The 18,478-nt window shown below is 37.4% G+C and overlaps 1 protein-coding gene across 2 annotated transcripts in view; it reads left to right on the top strand.

The window, feature by feature from the left end:
* Nucleotides 1–18,212, top strand: part of Hif1a (hypoxia inducible factor 1 subunit alpha) — a 49,676-nt gene extending 31,464 nt beyond the window's left edge. For both annotated transcript variants that reach the window (XM_038336934.2, XM_038336933.2), the window contains exons 3-15: nucleotides 708–853; nucleotides 936–1,020; nucleotides 3,270–3,382; nucleotides 5,070–5,272; nucleotides 7,924–8,030; nucleotides 9,287–9,434; nucleotides 11,160–11,380; nucleotides 11,936–12,222; nucleotides 13,096–13,218; nucleotides 13,336–13,775; nucleotides 15,352–15,460; nucleotides 16,328–16,454; nucleotides 16,849–18,212. In XM_038336934.2, coding sequence (XP_038192862.1) covers nucleotides 708–853; nucleotides 936–1,020; nucleotides 3,270–3,382; nucleotides 5,070–5,272; nucleotides 7,924–8,030; nucleotides 9,287–9,434; nucleotides 11,160–11,380; nucleotides 11,936–12,222; nucleotides 13,096–13,218; nucleotides 13,336–13,775; nucleotides 15,352–15,460; nucleotides 16,328–16,454; nucleotides 16,849–17,000 — 2,261 coding nt within the window. In that variant the 3' untranslated portion in view covers nucleotides 17,001–18,212. The remainder of the gene's footprint in view (nucleotides 1–707; nucleotides 854–935; nucleotides 1,021–3,269; nucleotides 3,383–5,069; nucleotides 5,273–7,923; nucleotides 8,031–9,286; nucleotides 9,435–11,159; nucleotides 11,381–11,935; nucleotides 12,223–13,095; nucleotides 13,219–13,335; nucleotides 13,776–15,351; nucleotides 15,461–16,327; nucleotides 16,455–16,848) is intronic.
* Nucleotides 18,213–18,478: the final 266 nt, after the last annotated feature.

The following is an 18,478-nucleotide window of genomic DNA, read 5'->3' as shown; positions in this document are numbered from 1 at the left end:
TTAGTGCTTTTAACTGCTGCCACATACAATGGTTTTTTAAAGTACCTAATTATGTTGTGATATGTATACTTTAAATCTTTTCAGTATTCTTTACACCTTTAATCAAACTTTGGTTTCCTTAGTTCTTTTTGTACTAAAAGTTGTTTTGATTTGCCCTTTATTTTTAAACATGCAACTATAACTCTATAGCTCCTGGTGCATTAACATGATCAGTAAATAGATATAACCCAATAAAGCTGTCACTGTTTCATCCTCTAGAACATGTTCTTGATTCTTCCACATGACAGAATCCTTTTTCTTATTAGCTTTTGAAGCTTCATTCAGACATTTTCAAGATACTGACCTTTTTCCTCCATTTCCTCCTGTTGTACACCCTCCCCCCTTTTTTTTTTTTTTTAAAGAGGGAGTCTCACCATGTAACCCTGGCTGGTTTATATATTGCTGTGTAAACCAGGCTGGTCTCAAACTCACAGAGATCTACCTATCTCTCTTCTCTGCTTAATGTTGACTATAAAGTCATGCCTATCTTCTTCTTAAAATATCCTTTTTGTTTTCCTTAGTGATATGCCTGTTTGCAAATTAAACAGTTGTGCAAAACAATGGAAAAAATCTCATGGAAATATACAGAGATCAATGTTTATACTGTAGATATTTAAAAGCATCTAAGTGAAGCCTCATTTTGTTTCTTTGCTCCCGTGCCCTCGTAGGCGATCTGGACACAGAGGATGAAGTGGAAGCGCAGATGAACTGCTTTTATTTGAAAGCCCTGGATGGCTTTGTTATGGTGCTAACAGATGACGGTGACATGATTTACATTTCGGATAACGTGAACAAATACATGGGGTTAACTCAGGTAAAGTGCCCGTATATGAAGAACCCTCTGGGTACTTTATGATTACATGATATAGATCTAATTTTCTTTAATGTGTTTACAGTTTGAACTAACTGGACACAGTGTGTTTGATTTTACTCATCCATGTGACCATGAGGAAATGAGAGAAATGCTTACACACAGAAATGGTGAGAAGGAAAGTCTATTATTTGATTTAATATGACAGTCAGTCAGACACTGTTACTAATTTATTTTTTGGTAATGTACTGATTTAAGAGAGAATGTTACTTTACATTTAATGTTAATTCTGTTCTTTGTTAATAACAAACTGTTATTCTACATTTTAGAAAATCCACAGAAAAGTTTTAAAACTGGTTGAATTAATAAGTAATTACATAAGTAGACAAAATAAAAAAATAAATTAAAAAAAACAAGACCAAGACAGTTATAAAAGAAAAAACAGTATTAAGCCAAGAAGTCATAGTACAAATGGCAGGTAATAGGATTTTAGACAGTTAACTGAAAACACTGTAGTAATTTGAGTTCAGGCTTTCTCAATGCCCAAAGGAGGGTGGGGGAGTTGACCAGAATTTTAAGTGCTTTGCCTTCTCAGGATGTTTTCAATAACTTGAGACTAATTGGAAGGCCCACATGTGGTGTTGCACATCTTTAATCCTAGCACTTAGGAGGCAGATACAAGCAGGTCTCTTGAGTTCCAGGCCAACCTGGTTTATGTAGCTAATTTCAAACCAGCCAAGGCTACACAGTGAGAACCATGTCAAAAACAAAAGTGTTATATTGTGGGTGCACGCACATTAACAAAAGTAGTAAGAGAAGCCTATAACTCTTGAGTTTTATGAAGTAAGGTTTTTCAAACTAGTGCCTTCTTACACAGTATGATGGTCTCTTCTTAATTCCCTCTGGCACCATCTGATCCCTTTGAAAGCATTCTTACTAAGTCTTGACTACTTTACACTCTATTGCTATTGAGCCTACTGTATCTATTACATGCTTAAAGGTATTACATCTAATTATTTATCTTTGTATCACTCAAAGTATACACATTAGATCCTGAATAATGAGTATTTTGTTTGATTTTTTTTCTAAGATTTTAGGGTTTTTTTGTTTTGTTTTTCAAGACAGGGTTTCTCTGTAGCTTTGGAGCCTGTCCTGGAACTAGCTCTTGTAGACCAGGCTGGTCTCGAACTCACAGAGATCCGCCTGCCTCTGCCTCCCGAGTGCTGAGATTAAAGGCGTGGGCCACCAAGATTTTAGTTTTATATACCCTAAATGTACCCTAAATTTGATATATTTCAATAAAAATTTATTTGTTTTTTGTTTGTTTGTATTGAGGTAGGATTTCACTATCTAGGCCTATCTGGCCTAGAAATCAAAGTAGACCAAATTATCCTTGAACTCATAGAGATCCGCCTGCCTCTGCCTCCCAGCTGCTGGGATTAAAAGCGTGTGCCATTTTACTCGGTGATTTTAGAAATTTATCATTGCCTCAAAAAGAAATTCTATACCTTTATATCATCCATCTCCGTCTACTTCTTGTTCAGTCCTAAGCAACCTCTTATCCACATTCTCTGGGCATTTCATATAAATGAAACATTTGTTTTGAACCAAACTAAGCAATGAAAGTAGGAAATCAAGATGCTGTTTAGTCATCTAAATGTAAGCTCATATTTCAGTTACAAGGTTTGGCATAAGACTAAGTAGACTTGAATTGATTTATTTCTGTGACTTTTTCTTTTTGTGCCACTGGGGAGTCAAACACAGGGCTTCTATGTATGTGCTAAGGAAGTACTCTTCCATTGCACAACATTCCCAAGCCCCAATTCTGTAACTTTAAATTTAAACAAGGTCTCACTGTGTAGCTCAGGTTGGCCTAGAACTCTCCATCCTCCTTCCTCAACCTCTGAGTGCTGAGAGTATTGACATGTACCACTATGGCATGATTTTTATAACTTTCGATAAAACATTCTGTCTGGGTTTCACACACACACAGATGCTATTTACTGCCAAAAGGTATTTGAAGTTCTATAAATATATTGCTGCTTATTCAAAATTGAATTATCATATTTGGTAAAGGACATGAAGTATTCAAGTTCTTTTGCGGGGGGCATGTTTATATTCTGACAGCACACTTAGGGCAAGCTCATACCATTTTCATATTTTCTTTACACCAGCACAGATGACTAACAGTCATCTAATCCTATGAAGTGTGGACTTTCCTCCTGCAGTTCAAGGAATCTCTATAGTCTTATAAACACTGCCTCAGGGTGGAGCTGTCAGATCTAATGGATGTGTTGGAGTGGGTATAAAGGGAGCAAATGCTATGTTATGTTAATGCTGAGATCATCACTTTGCTACTCTTATTGTAACAAATTTCTGTTTAGCTATAGCTTAAAACTTTGTTTCTTGCCTTCATTAGGCCCAGTGAAAAAAGGTAAAGAACAAAACACACAGCGAAGCTTTTTTCTCAGAATGAAATGCACCCTAACTAGCCGGGGGAGAACAATGAACATAAAGTCTGCAACGTGGAAGGTAAGTCAGCTGAGCGGGCACTTGATTTATAAATCATGAGCTTTCCCCAAGAGTGGCGAAAGTGACCCTAGCGCCTGGGAAGCAGAGGCCTGCTATAAGTCTGAAGGCAGCCTTGTCTACATGGCAAGTTCCCAGCTAGCCAGAGAAGCACAGCAAGCCCTGCGTCAGGAAACAGCAAACAGTGCTTTGTCTCAACCCTTTAAGGAGAAGGGAAGCTGGAGAAGTGGCTTAGTGGTTAAGAGCACTTGCTTGTCAAGGACCTGGTTTGGTTCCCAGCACCCAGGTTTCAGCTCACAATCTGTAACTCCAATTCCTGGAGATCCAATATTCTTTTCTGATCTCTTCTTCAGGCACCCGGTACACACAAAATGCGCACACATACATGCAGGCAGAACACCTACACACATAAAAAAGAATTATTAGTGGCTAATTATATTTGTTCCCTTTTGCATAGCAGAACACCTACACACATAAAAAAGAATTATTAGTGGCTAATTATATTTGTTCCCTTTTGCATATTTGCACTTGCATCCAGTCTATGCAATCTCCTTTCAAAACAGCATAGTAATTTGCCAGCTTGGGATATAAATTTAAATTATGTAAATGTGGCATTTCTATACCAAGCTAACTTAGTCAGTTGGCTTTGGCAACTAGTATTTAAATCCTGTTTTAGGTTTACTTTTCTATCCATCACTGTTTATTTTCCTGTTCAGTACTGAACCATAATCACCACAGCAAAATCAACTATAATGATGACTGCAGGAAAGACAGCTCAGACTTCAACAGGAGACCTTTTTGCTTCTCTCTCTCTCTCTCTCTCTCTCTCTCTCTCTCTCTCTCTCTCTCTCTCTCTCTCTCTCTCTCTCTCTCTCTCTCTCTCTCTCTCTCTCGTGTGTGTGTGTGTGTGTGTTACTTGGATGTATGTAAGTTTACCGTGTGCTTTCAGTGCCTGCAGAGGCAGAAGAGGGCATTAGATCCATATTCTGGATTATAAATGAGCCGTAGTTTTTCTTTATGTGCATGGATGTTTTGCCTCCATGTATATCAGTATATACGTACATGCTTGTTGTCTGAAGAGCTGAGAAGGCATCATCAGGTCCTCCGGAACTAGAGTTACAAGTGGTTGTGAGCTGCCATGTGGGTGCTAGGAACCAAGTCTTGGTCCTCTGGAAAGTAGTCAGTGCTCGTAACCACTGCCTCGTCTCTCTAGAACACCACCCTCACAATGCTTTTTTAAAAAGAACTACCTAATTATCTTATATCTCAACTGTCAGGCCATCTCTCCAGCTCCCCACTACCCCTTTTTATTTTATAATAACTGTGGTACACAGGTTAGATCATAGATGGTGTCATGAAGAACACATTCTTTTCATTTTCAAAGATACACTTTTATAAAGTTTGTCAGGTTAACTCAACTACTGACCTGCATTTCTTTTCCCCCCTTTAAAAAAGGAAAAAGGGGGCTGGAGAGATGGCTCGGAGGTTAAGAGCATTGCCTGCTCTTCCAAAGGTCCTGAGTTCAATTCCCAGCAACCACATGGTGGCTTACAACCATCTGTAAAGGGGTCTGGTACCTTCTTCTGGCCTGCAGACATACACAGACAGAATATTGTATACATAATAAATAAATAAATATTTAAAAAAAAAAAGGAAAAAGGTAACTGCTTATTTTCTTGCTCATACACAGGTGCTTCACTGCACAGGCCATATTCATGTATATGACACCAACAGTAGCCAATCTCAGTGTGGGTACAAGAAACCACCCATGACCTGCTTGGTGCTGATTTGTGAACCCATTCCTCATCCATCAAATATTGAGATTCCTTTAGATAGCAAGACTTTTCTCAGTCGACACAGCCTGGATATGAAATTTTCTTACTGTGATGAAAGGTAAATTAATTCTATTTTATACTTTTAAAATTTAAATTTCTCTGTAGCCTTTTCATACTCACTGTAGTAAAAACCTAATGGTATATTGCATGTATTCATGAAGCTGAATAAGAAGATGCATCCTGGGATACAAAAACAGAAGATTAGCTTTGTAAATACTCTGCCAGGTGTTACACAAAACTATTAAGATGAGATTCGTAGCTGGATCTGGTGACACAATCCTATAATCTCATCAGCTGGGAGACTGAGGCAGGGGAAGGTAAGTTCACAGTCAGCTGTCTCGCAAAAGTAAAGGGCTAGGGACATAAGTCAGAGATGGATTACTTGTCCGTCATGCAAAAGGCATTGAGTTTATATCTTGGTACTGCAAGCAACCACAAAAATCATGACGTTCCTTTTGCTTTAGAGAATCTTGCTTAAATTGAGAACATAAATTTCAAAGGCAAAGTTTAAAGAAATGTTCTTTAACCATTAGACACCTTCAGCTCCACTCATGGTTCCTGTCACCATTTCCTAAATCTGTTACTGCTCATGTAATTGCCAATTTGATGTTTCTGTCGCGATCATTTTCTGTATAATGAAGTAAATACTTCTGTTCCTGAACTGCACCGCTGCTGCTCCTCTTGGGATGCCTAGCGTTATTGACATAGCTCTGTTGATACCTTACTCTAACTTTTACCATAAACTATACTTAGTTGTCTCTAAATAGCATAAATGCACTGTTCAACTGTCCTCCCCATCGTTCTTTCTACCTGTCATTAATTCTTTACTTCATTACCTTTGGCCTGAGTTATTGCATAAACTCATGAGCTGCATTTCTACCAACAGATTTGTGCCTTTTTACTCTTACATCCAATGTGCCCAAAGAGGGCATTCCAGGGTGATGATCAGATCATGCCATTCTCTTGTTAGAAATCCATCAGTTGCTTTTTTAGTATTGTATATGGGAACAAGATTTTTATTTATCAAAGATGCTGTAATCCACCATGTGGGTCCCAGAAACCGAATTCATGCTGTCAGGTTTGGTAGCAGGTGCCTTACCTGCTGGCCCATTTTGGTGACCCTGGATGTTAGAAGTGTGATATAAAGATTTTCTTAAAATTGGACAAAATTTTTTCCACCTCTTGATTGTTATAGAGCAAGAAGTTCCTAGAAAACATTTAAACCAGAAAACCTAGTATGCACAAGGTTCTTGGTTCCATCACCAGCAGCACAAAAGGGGGAGGGGCTAGACTTTGTCCAGCATTTGTGAATCCCTAGATCAGTGGTTCTCAACCAGTGGGTCATGACCCCTCTGAGGGTTGAACCACCCTTTCACAAGGGTTGCCTAAGGCCATTGAAAAACAGATATTTACATTACAATTCATAGCAGTAGCAAAATTACAGTTATGAAGTAGCAATGAAAATAATTTTATGGTTGGGGGTCACCACAACATGAAGAACTGTGTTACAGAGTGGCAGGATTGAGAAGGTTAAGAACTACTGCTCTAGGTCCAATCCCTACTACCATTCTGGGATGGAGGGGGAAGCATAATTTATTTTCCTTTTGCAATGCTGCCACCTAGTGTTGGTGTATTTTGGTATATGCTTTTTTGAAGAAGCAAGAGTTTGATTTATGTTTTAATAATTGTTTTATTGGTTTTAGAGTAAATAGCAGATCTTAAACTATGACAGCACAAGCTATTTTATTTAACGTACTGTTAGAACAAAGCTACCTTGCTTGTGCCCATTCTGCCTGCACCTCAGTTTTTCTCTTTTGTTTTTGTTTGTTTTATTTTGTTTTTAAGCCCTTTGAAATCTAAGCTGAGCAGTCTTAACATTTGGTTCATGATTGTTCCCAGAAAGACTTCAGAGGAAAATGTTTGTGATTGGCATTGTGTGATTGAGGACAGCCTTCTTTCTCATACAGTGGGTCCTCATGGTTTCTAGGCTGATACAGAGAGTCATCTCAAGTATCCACCCTAAAGGAACTGCCAGGGACCAGTCAGGCTACCTGAATTAGTTTTCAGCCCATTTTCATGTAGATGCCATTCTTTCATCTGAAATTAATTCTTATAATTTCAGGTAATTAATATGGAAACCAACTAAGAGTGATTTTCTAAAACATCACAATAGTTAATGTTTTACTTTCCATTTAGTATGGATGTCCTTGGCTTAATGAAAGTGAAATTTTATAGTTGATATTTAAGTGAGACCTTACCAGGGGCTTAAAAATTATAAGGTGAAGAATTTGGCTGAATGAAAAATAAACTGCTATAGATTTAAACTGTATTTTAAGGTATTGTTACTATGTATAATTAAATGTGTTTTTAAAAATAACAAATATCAAGGATGGGTCTAAATGACATGGAAACCTCACTATTATACTAAGTATAGAATTGGGATTTTTGTTTGTTTGGTTGGTTGGTTTTGGAGGGTATTTTTTGTTTGTTTGTTTTTCAAGACACAGTTTCTCTGTACATAGTCCTTGCTGTTCTGGAACTCTCTCTATAGAACAGGCTGGCCTCAAATTTACTGAGCTCTGTCTGCCTCTGCCTCCTGAGTGCTGAGGTTAAAGGTATGCCCCACTACCACCTAGCTGGAGTATAGAATTGTTAAGAGTGAGTTGTAAACTTATTAAGCAAAAAATAATCTTTAATTTTTTTAAACAGAATTACTGAGCTGATGGGTTATGAGCCAGAAGAACTTTTGGGCCGCTCAATTTATGAATATTATCATGCTTTGGACTCTGATCATCTGACCAAAACTCATCATGATAGTAAGTACAGTAGAAAAACTCAAAGAGGTAGTCTCATTGCTCAAGTCCTACAGTCTCTACTGTTTGTTACTACCCAGTCTCCTTAGACCAGGAACATTCTACAGCCCCTCATAAGATGTCTCGATCATGAAATTATTGTTTTGTTACAAATAATTATCAAAAAATCATTTAATGATACATTAAATTATCTAGCCCACATATCTATCTGTATACTGAAATCAGTGGTTGGTCAATAGGAGGTAAGAAGCATTTCTTCATGCATCAGTGAATGGGATTAGTATCATACACACATGATTGCTGTCACCCTGACATATACTAGGCTTCTGAATTTTACTCAGGAAGTTTATGATACCAAAGTAAGCCAAATGTTATAATTTCTCACTTGCCTGTTTAATCTGGACCTAACTACAGAGTCTGGCCTTAAACTACAGAGTATACCTACATTGTAGTCAGAGCATGGATATTCGTGATAGCATCGTTATGGTTGATTTACTATATTCTCTTAAGTCAGTAATTAATTTATACTGCATGAATTGCTACAAGCCTACAGAATGATATTAACTTATACATTCAAATGTTCTGTATAAATTTTTTTTAGTCATTTGATTATCTGATGCTTAAGGAAACAATAATACCATTTTCTTGAATGTACCATGTGATCAGTCTCTAGTCTGACACTTTGACCATAAGTCACTAAAGGTACTGCAACTACTTTGTCCCTCATTCCTGGCTTTCCTTCTTTTATAGTAAGATAGGAATTTTACTTTGGAGTTTATTTTCAAGTGTGTTTGGCCTTTGTTTATCAGTTTAGACAGTCAGAAAATTTTATTTAAATATCTCTCCTTTAAAAAACAAACAAAAAGCAATGATCCAGTCATGCATGGCAGTGGAAGTTTTCACCTCCAGCATTTGGAAGGTAGAGGCAGGCAGATCTTTGAGTTTGAGGCCAGCCTGGTCTACATAAGGACAGCCAAGGCTCCATAGAGAGACCCTGTCCTAAAACAAAACAAAACCCATCTGGCGGTGGTGGCACCCACCTTTAATCCCAGCACTCGGGAGGCAGAGGCAGGCGGATCTCTGTGAGTTCGAGGCCAGTGTGATCTACAAGAGCTAGTTCCAGGACAGGCTCCAGGATCCAAAACTACAGAGAAACCCTGCCTCGAAAAACAAAAAAATAAAAACCAACAATCTACATTCAACACTTCTAAGATTGAGTATTCAGTTATGTTTTCTTTGTGATGCTTTCTTATCCCTAGTGTTTACTAAAGGACAAGTCACCACGGGACAGTACAGGATGCTTGCCAAAAGAGGTGGCTATGTCTGGGTTGAAACTCAAGCGACTGTCATATATAATACGAAGAACTCTCAGCCACAGTGCATTGTGTGTGTGAACTACGTTGTGAGGTGAGATGGGGAAGAGACACTTTTACATTTATGTATGTGACTTCATTAAGAAGAGATAAAATAATAAAAACTTAGTTTTATTTTTACTTTTCTTTTTCTACTGGATTATGATTTATACTCTGGCCCACCATTCCTAACTAGCTATTCCAGTGATCCCACAAAACAGAATCTATTTTTTAATCAGTCTATGGATCTATTTTCCTAGTAGTTCAGTTTTAAGCAGGTACTATCTTATGGCCAAGAAGGTTCTGTGAAGGTTAAATGACTGTCTTCTGTGAGGACACCATGACACTCTGTATGCTGTGACATGTGACACGGGGGTTGTTGTTACGTTCATGATCTCTGGAACTTTCTCCAGTAGGCTTTGCCCCATTCAGTCACTCTTAAAACATTACCAAAACATTTTAATTTAACTGCCAGGCGTAGCTCTCTAGTGTGGAGAGTTGGTTTCCTTATGTTCTGTACCCTTTACTTTTTTCCCTGTCTCACTGAGTAGGCCTGGCTGGCCTGGAACACACTTTAGACCAGGCCAGCCTGACTTTTCAGCTGCCCTGTGTAGCGTTGCAGGGCTGGACCAGCGGTCTCCATCCAGCACAGCTTTCACAGGTGCCACCAAATCCAGGTTCCCCTCTGATGAAGACTTTGGCCATTTTGTTCTTACAACTTTTAGTTTTCTGTTGTTTCCTTAGGGGGATAATTTTAGTGCAAGGATCAAACTCCATGCCTTACCACTCCTAACCCCAAAGAATCATCTTAGTTCTAAAGAGTTCTGTGATATTTGCCTTTGTGTAAAGCTATTCTTCCTCTCCCCAGTCTGCCTCATGAATGTTACTTGAGCCCAAGTTTCAGCTTGTTCACCTTTCTGTGAAAGATCCCTTTTCCATTTTAGGAGTGATCAGTGTATTGTAATTGTTTATGCATTTAACATTGTATTATAAACTACTTGAAGGCAAGGGTTGTATATGTCAGGCTTTATGTTCTTTGTTCATGCTAAAGTACCTTGATGCCAGACATGAAGCTCGGTGGTTGTTCATCATCCCTTTCTTTCTTCCTAGCCTGTAAATGACATCACTATATCATTTCCACGAAAAAAATATGACTCCCTGCATAAAAACTGTGGTCATTATCGTTATATTCTAATATCTGTAGACCATGCCTCGTGTGTTAGTGCTGAAGAATAGTGTTGTGTCCTTTTCATTGTGAGCATCAGCACATCTTACTCTGTGTCCTTCATATACTTAAGTGTTCTCAAAGAGTGTTTCAACTCAAATAAGTTGAATATTTTAATTAGTAAATTTTATGTAAATTTTTATATTTTCATATTGGTGTTTTAAAACAATGTACATTTTCTCAGTAGTGGAATGCTTGCCTAGCATGCACAAGGTCTTGGGCTCAATCATCAACACTGGGGGAAAAAAGAAATGTGGCAAATATGCATGAGAGATTATTCATCTTAAAATATGTAAAAATCAGCCGGGCGGTGATGGTGCACGCCTTTAATCCCAGCACTCGGGAGGCAGAGGCAGGCGGATCTCTGTGAGTTCGAGACCAGCCTGGTCTACAAGAGCTAGTTCCAGGACAGGCTCTAAAGCTGCAGAGAAACCCTGTCTAGAAAACAAAACAAAACAAAACAAAACAAAGATATGTAAAAATCTTTTCCCTTTCACCTTTCACTGTCATTGTGTCAAGTGCTAATTTACAAATACTAATCTCCTTTTTTGACAGTGGTATTATTCAGCACGACTTGATTTTCTCCCTTCAACAAACAGAATGTGTCCTCAAACCAGTTGAATCTTCAGATATGAAAATGACTCAGCTGTTCACCAAAGTTGAATCAGAGGATACAAGCTGCCTTTTTGATAAGCTTAAGAAAGAACCTGATGCTCTAACTCTGCTGGCCCCAGCTGCTGGGGACACGATCATATCTCTGGATTTTGGCAGTGATGGTGGGTGCTTAGTGAGTCTATCCATTTCTTCAGCTGTGTCTGCTGCTTCCTGTCCCAGTTCACCTGCACTGTGCTACATTTCTTGACTTAAGCATTTGTATGATGCTTGCACTTTTTTGTATAGTTTTTCAAAAGTATTGTTTGATACGTTTGTTTCTGAAATTTCATAGCCTTCCTGCTTTTATTTTTATGTTCTGTTGGGAATTGTAGTTAAGAGTATCCTGAAGGTATTTCTTGATACTTTCTACTAGCCTCCCTGCCACCTCACTGCACCATTCAGTAGAGTTAAATTGCAGTAGATATAATTGGGTAAATGATAAAGGATTGAAGAAGCAGTCTTACCATAAAACAAACGTGAAAATGAAAACTGTTATTTCAAATTAGGCTAACTTTGAGCATATAAAAAGATTAGAGTTACATATCCTAGGAGTTGTCAGTGGTGGACAAAAAAGGTAACTCAGACCTAATTGTCATACCGTAATGTCTGTAAACTTTTCAATTAAAGACTGTTAAAATCCTAATGTTCTCTAGATTGATGAAATTTTTCTTTTGTAGACACAGAAACTGAAGACCAACAACTTGAAGATGTCCCATTATATAATGATGTAATGTTCCCCTCTTCTAATGAAAAATTAACAAATATAAATCTGGCAATGTCTCCATTACCTGCCTCTGAAACTCCAAAGCCACTTCGAAGTAGTGCTGATCCTGCACTAAACCAAGAGGTTGCATTAAAATTAGAGCCAAGTCCGGAGTCACTGGAACTCTCCTTTACGATGCCCCAGATTCAAGATCAGCCAGCGAGTCCTTCTGATGGAAGCACTAGACAAAGTTCACCTGAGGTGGGTACTACAACAGAAGAAAAGGTCAAGGATAAATATGCCTGGCACTGATAGTTCTCTGAAACCCAACAGAAATAGTTTTGAATATTTAGGTTGGACCAGGCTGAAAGTGTCACAAACAGCTGTTTCCAAATCCAGAACAGTTCATTTCAGAGCTTTCTACTGTTAACACTGAGCTTCAGAGCAGGACAGTTTAGATCTGAACTTTGTAACCTGCTTAGTGAAGCACAGTAAGTCTGGATCTGCATTAAACTGTTAGGAATTAAAATTGGCATGCGTAAGTTAAGCAATATGGTCTCTCAAAACCTTTTGAAGAATATGTTCTTTGCTTTGATGGTTTGCCCAGCACAGAAGTGTTTGTCATTGAGCTAACAAAAGTAAATCTAATGAAAAATGAAGAAGAGCAAAGTGTTACATCTAGCATACCAAGCTACAGTATTATTTATTGAAATTCTTTCCTATAACTCCTAACGTAATAGAATAGACGTTTAAGATTCCAGGGAAAATATCTTCTAGTTAATTGGTATCATTGTAGAACTTGAATTGCTTGGTCAATTTTATTCTTTAGAATAAATAAATTTCTTTTGGGGGGCAGGGTTTTAGTTTTTGGTTTTTTGTTGGTTTTGTTGTTTTGGTTTTTGGTTTTCTGAGACAGGGTCTCACTATTATTAGCCCTTTTGGCCTGGAGCTCACTTTGTAGACCAGGCTGGCCTCGAACTTACAGATTCTTCAGCCTTCTGAGTTCTGGGATTAGAGGTGTATTCCACCACAGCTTACCAAATAATCTTTCCATTGTATGAGCCTGAAACTTCTTAATAAGCAAACCTAGCAACTTCTTCAAGAGAAAGTAAACACTGCTAACTCCTTTCACAGCCTAACAGTCCCAGTGAATATTGTTTTGATGTGGATAGTGATATGGTCAATGTCTTCAAGTTGGAACTGGTGGAAAAACTCTTTGCCGAAGACACAGAAGCAAAGAATCCATTTTCAACTCAGGTGTGTTGCCTTGCTTATTTTGTATTTTATTAAGTTTTAAACTGAAATGACTGGGCTTAACTTGTTTTTCTTTTACAAAGTGTGGTCATTATAAAAACTCTATTTATTGTTTGAAAGGACACCGATTTAGACTTGGAGATGCTGGCCCCCTATATCCCGATGGATGATGATTTCCAGTTGCGGTCCTTTGATCAGTTGTCGCCATTAGAGAGCAGTTCTTCAAGCCCTCCAAGTGTGAGCACAGTGACAGTGCTCCAGCAGACCCAGCTGCAGAAACCTACCATTACTGCCACTGCCGCCACAACCACCACCACCACTGCCACCACCACTGATGAATTGAAAACAGTGACGAAGGACAATATAGAAGACATTAAAATACTGATTGCATCTCCATCTTCTGCCCATGTACCTCAAGAAACGACAGCTGCTACAGCGTCAGCATACAGTGCTCCTCACAGTCGGACAGCCTCACCAGACAGAGCAGGAAAGAGAGTCAGAGAACAGGCAGAGAAAGCTCATCCAAGGAGCCCTAATGTGTCTGTCACTTTGAGTCAAAGGTATTTATATGGAACATTCAGTCATGTTCTAGTACATAGGTGACGTTAAATGATTTCTAAACATACAGCCATCTTTCTGACATGTACTTTAAGGAACATCAAAGTAAGTCCAGTTGGTAAGTTATAAATGTCAGGCATTTCTTCGTGTTCCATTTAGAATGGGAAATAGCTTCTTCCCTATTTAGATCCTTCTATACCTGAAGAAAAGCCCTTTAGCTAAATGGTTCTTTCTCATCCCAGACTGAGCCTGGTGGTGTTTAGTTCTCACAAGTAAATATGGATGTTTGCAGACCTTTTTAAAATCTTGCGAGTCTCAAACTTCTATTCTTCATTACTTATTTTTGTGTTGTCATTATTATAAAAAAATTAGTTTTGTTTAGATCTACCAAGAGTCATAGAATGATTTACATTATTTTTTCTATGGAATGAAGCAATGTTTGAGCAAATATTTAGAATTTCTGTATATAATATGTAATGGTATTTGATGTGTTTTAAATTTGAGGCCACACCTACAGGAAAGTAATTTTTGCTAGTTAGTAGAAGAAAAATGATTCCTTCTGTCCTGTGCCTAGTCAGCAACTGCCTCTGATAGCAGAAGAAAAAACTCTGCTGTAACTGGGACTTTTGTTGCCTCTTATCACCCCTTCACCTGAAGTGCTAGGACAGGCCTGCCATTCTCTTGACCTAGGAAAAAAGCTTGGGTCTTTAGATGAATTCAGTATTTTCAGTTGGGTATAGTAAAATATGTCATTAGTCCAGGTTCTCAGGCAGCTGAGTCAGAATTACAAGCTTAAGAGGCTGAGTGTGGTGGTGTACACACACACCAAATAAACATAACAGAAGCACAACTACAGATGATATTTACATGATAGACTGAATTATATTTTGTAAACATAATATACTTGATAAAAATTTTAAACCAGCTTGCTTATATACTACATGGTTTATAAATATTTTAAAATTAAGAACTCAATATTTATAGAAGAGTCATATATGCCTTAGCCATTTGGCTTTCTGTTGGAAACTGAAAACAAAATACAAAAAGCTTAATTGACTTTATAATAGTTCCTTGTTGCCTAATATTTCAGATGCAGCAACTCAGATATATATTGGTTATATACTGGTCAGTACTGAGGCCAGACCAGCGGAGTGCAAAGGTCACTGTGGAGGAGATAAGTATGTGAAGGCCTGGCATGCGCTTCCGTAGCTACAAATAATTAGCAGTGGGACTTAGAGCAAGCTACCTAACTGGCCTCAGTTTCTCATTTATAAAATTTATGAAAGGTACAAAGTACCTGTCATATCTATCCTCGAGTGCTAGAGTGAGGTTAAAATGAACATAAATTTTGTTTGGTTGCAGATTCTCAGAATATAGTTCAGGCTAGCCTTAAACTTAAAATGTAGCCAGCTGGACTCAAACAGGGACTATAGGTGTATGGCCCTTTATCCAGCTGAAACATTTATAAACTGAAAACTCTATACAGAAATGAATGTTGTCTTATATTTCAGTAGTCCCCCAGTAAATCCAGTGAACAATGGTGGTCTTAGCGAGAATGGTTTGCTTTTTCTTTTCCAGAAATACTGTTACTGAGGAAGACTTAAACCCAAAGATAACAGCTTTGCAGAGCGCCCAGAGGAAGCGGAAGATGGAGCATGACGGCGCCCTTCTCCAAGCACCAGGAATTGTGAGTGTGAGCGGTGTGCTGTCTTCTAAATAAATACTAAAATGGTATTTTCAAAAGCTATCATTAATAAATAGTTATTTTTTTATTTATGCAGTATCCTGCCTGCAGGCCAGAAGAGGGCACCAGATCTCATTACAGATGGTTGTGAGCCACCATGTGGTTGCTGGGAATTGAACTCAGGACCTCTGGAAGAGCAGGCAGTGCTCTTAACCTCTGAGACACCTCTCCAGCCCCATTTTTTTTAAAAACAAAACAAAAAAAAAAAAACAACAACAAAGAAAAATCCTCATATTTAATAAATAAATTCTGGTATGAAAAACCCAAACATGGCAGTTAAATTTAAAAGTTTGCTCATCACTCCACCCTCAGTATCAGCACCACTCTCCTCATTACTAAAGAGATGGCTCAGTAGTCACGAATACTGACTGCTCCTCCAGTGAATCGAAGTTCAAATCCCAGCGCCCACATGGAGGCTCACAACCCTCTGCCAGTCCAGTTCCAGCAAATCCAATACGCTCTTCTGACCTCTGCTGGCACCATACACATATGATGTCCACACATAAAATAAAAATAAATCTAAAATATTTTTAAGAGACGCACTGTTTTAAGGACAGTTGAGGCTAGCTTATGGTCAGAACAGATCGATTGGAAAGTATTTAAAAACACATTAACAATAATGGGGAGGAAATAACTTTATCATACTATTATAAGAATAAATTAAAAATTACATTAATACAAGACAATTTTAAATTCTAGAGCATTGTTTAAGACACTGGCTTATTGGTTGGTACTAAATGTATACTGACTACAAAGATTTTTTATTGTAAAAAATTCAATATATTAAATATTAACTTAATTCTTTTATAGGGAACATTATTGCAGCAGCCAGGTGACCGTGCTCCTACTACGTCACTTTCTTGGAAACGTGTGAAAGGATGCAAATCTAGTGAACAGAATGGGATGGAGCAAAAGACAATTATTTTAATACCCTCTGGTTAGTTTATTCTTTGTTCTTAACCAGCATAAGGAAGTTTAAATATGAAATGATTTTAGGAGTTTGTACCCAAGTGACAGTGATTCTGCTTCCTTAGGAAGGAGAGAGAGAGCACAGAAAGGAGGGAAGGGAAGGAAAAAGGAAGAGAAAGAAAGAAAGATGAAGTACAGTAGCATTTTGTCTTCTGGCCACATTTGAAATTCAGGGATTGGGCATTTCAGAGCAGACTTCATATAATCATCCTGACAGCAGAAATAAGCTTGATTATACTTATTTGCATAGTGAAGGGTTTGCCCCATAGGCTAAAAACCTTTCCAGAAATTTGTTTTATTTTACCCAATACCTACTACACAATATCAATTTAATGATACTTAGGTATCCTTTTGTTTTTCAGACTTAGCATGTAGACTGCTGGGGCAATCAATGGATGAGAGTGGATTACCACAACTGACCAGTTATGATTGTGAAGTTAATGCTCCCGTACAAGGCAGCAGAAACCTGCTGCAGGGTGAAGAACTACTCAGAGCTCTGGATCAAGTTAACTGAGCTTTTTATAATCTCATTCCTTTTGTTGTTTTCTGTGTTCCTTTTTTTTTTTTCAGTTATTGTTATTATTGTTTGTTTGGGTTTTTGTTTCTGTTGGTTATTTTTGGACACTGGTGGCTCAGCAGTCTATTTATATTTTCTATATCTAAGTTTAGAAGCCTGGCTACAATACTGCACAAACTCAGATAGTTTAGTTTTGATCCCCTTTCTACTTAATTTTCATTAATGCCCTTTTTAGAGTGTTCTTTTAATGCCAGATCACAGCGCGTTCACATCTCCTCAGCATTTCCACCATTGCATTGCAGTAGTCATTTAAAATGCACCTTTTATTTATTTATTTTTGGTGAGGGAGTTTGTCCCTTATTGAATTGTTTTTAATGAAATGCCAATATAACTTTTTAAGAAGGCATTAACTCTTCATCATGATCATAGGCAGTTGAAAATTTTTTACTCATTTTTTTCATGTTTTACATGAAAATAATGCTTTGTCAGCAGTAGATGGTAGCCACAATTGCACAATATATTTTCTTAAAAATACCAGCAGTTACTCATGCAATATATTCTGCATTTATAAAACTAGTTTTTAAGAAGAAATTTTTTTTGGCCTATGAAATTGCTAAGCCTGGATCATGACACTGTTGATCTTGTAATGATTCTTGAACTGTATGGTTTCTTTATATGGGTAAAGCCATTTACATGATACAGAGAGATATGCATATATCCGGAAGGTATTTGGCATTTATTTGGATAAAATTCTCAATTCAGAGAAATTATCTGATGTTTCTTTAGTTACTTTACCAGCTCAAAAGAAAACAGTTCCCTATGTAGTTGTGGAAGCTTATGCTAATATTGTGTAATAATATTAAACATAAATGTTCTGCCCACCCTGTTGGTGTAAAGACATTTTGAGTATACTGTAAACAACAAAAAAATCATGAATTGTTAGTAAAATTGCCTAGTCTGTTAATTTGTTCAAAATATGATGTTTGGTTTTATGCACTTTGTCGCTATTAACATCTTTTTTCATATAGATTTCAATAATTGAGTGATTTTTTTTAGAAGCATTATTTTAGGAATATAGAGTTGTCATAGCAAACATCTTGTTTTTCTATGTACATTGTATAAATTTTTCATTCCCTTGTTCTTTGTGGTTGGGTCTAACACTAACTGTACTGTTTTGTTACATCAAATAAACATCCTTTGTGGACCAGGCCCCCTTGGGTCAGCTTTTATGTTTAAATTAACATTTGTTTCAACATTTCCAGCTCATTTCTCACAAGTTTAAGTTCTTTATAAAAATTACATTGTGTATTTCTACATTCACTATTGCTATTATCTAATGTATGATGTATTCCCGAATGTCATGTTAAATAATGACAAATCATAATATTGCACTGTAAAGAGAAATTATTTAGAAATTTGCCATTAAATTTATAGTCTATTAAAATATAAAACACAAAACTTCAATATTTTCAGTA

This window comes from Arvicola amphibius, chromosome 7, assembly GCF_903992535.2.
Source record: "Arvicola amphibius chromosome 7, mArvAmp1.2, whole genome shotgun sequence".
In the NCBI taxonomy this organism is placed as follows: domain Eukaryota; kingdom Metazoa; phylum Chordata; class Mammalia; order Rodentia; family Cricetidae; genus Arvicola; species Arvicola amphibius.
Note: the sequence above shows the minus strand (reverse complement) of the source record. Positions and strands in the feature narration are given on the sequence as shown.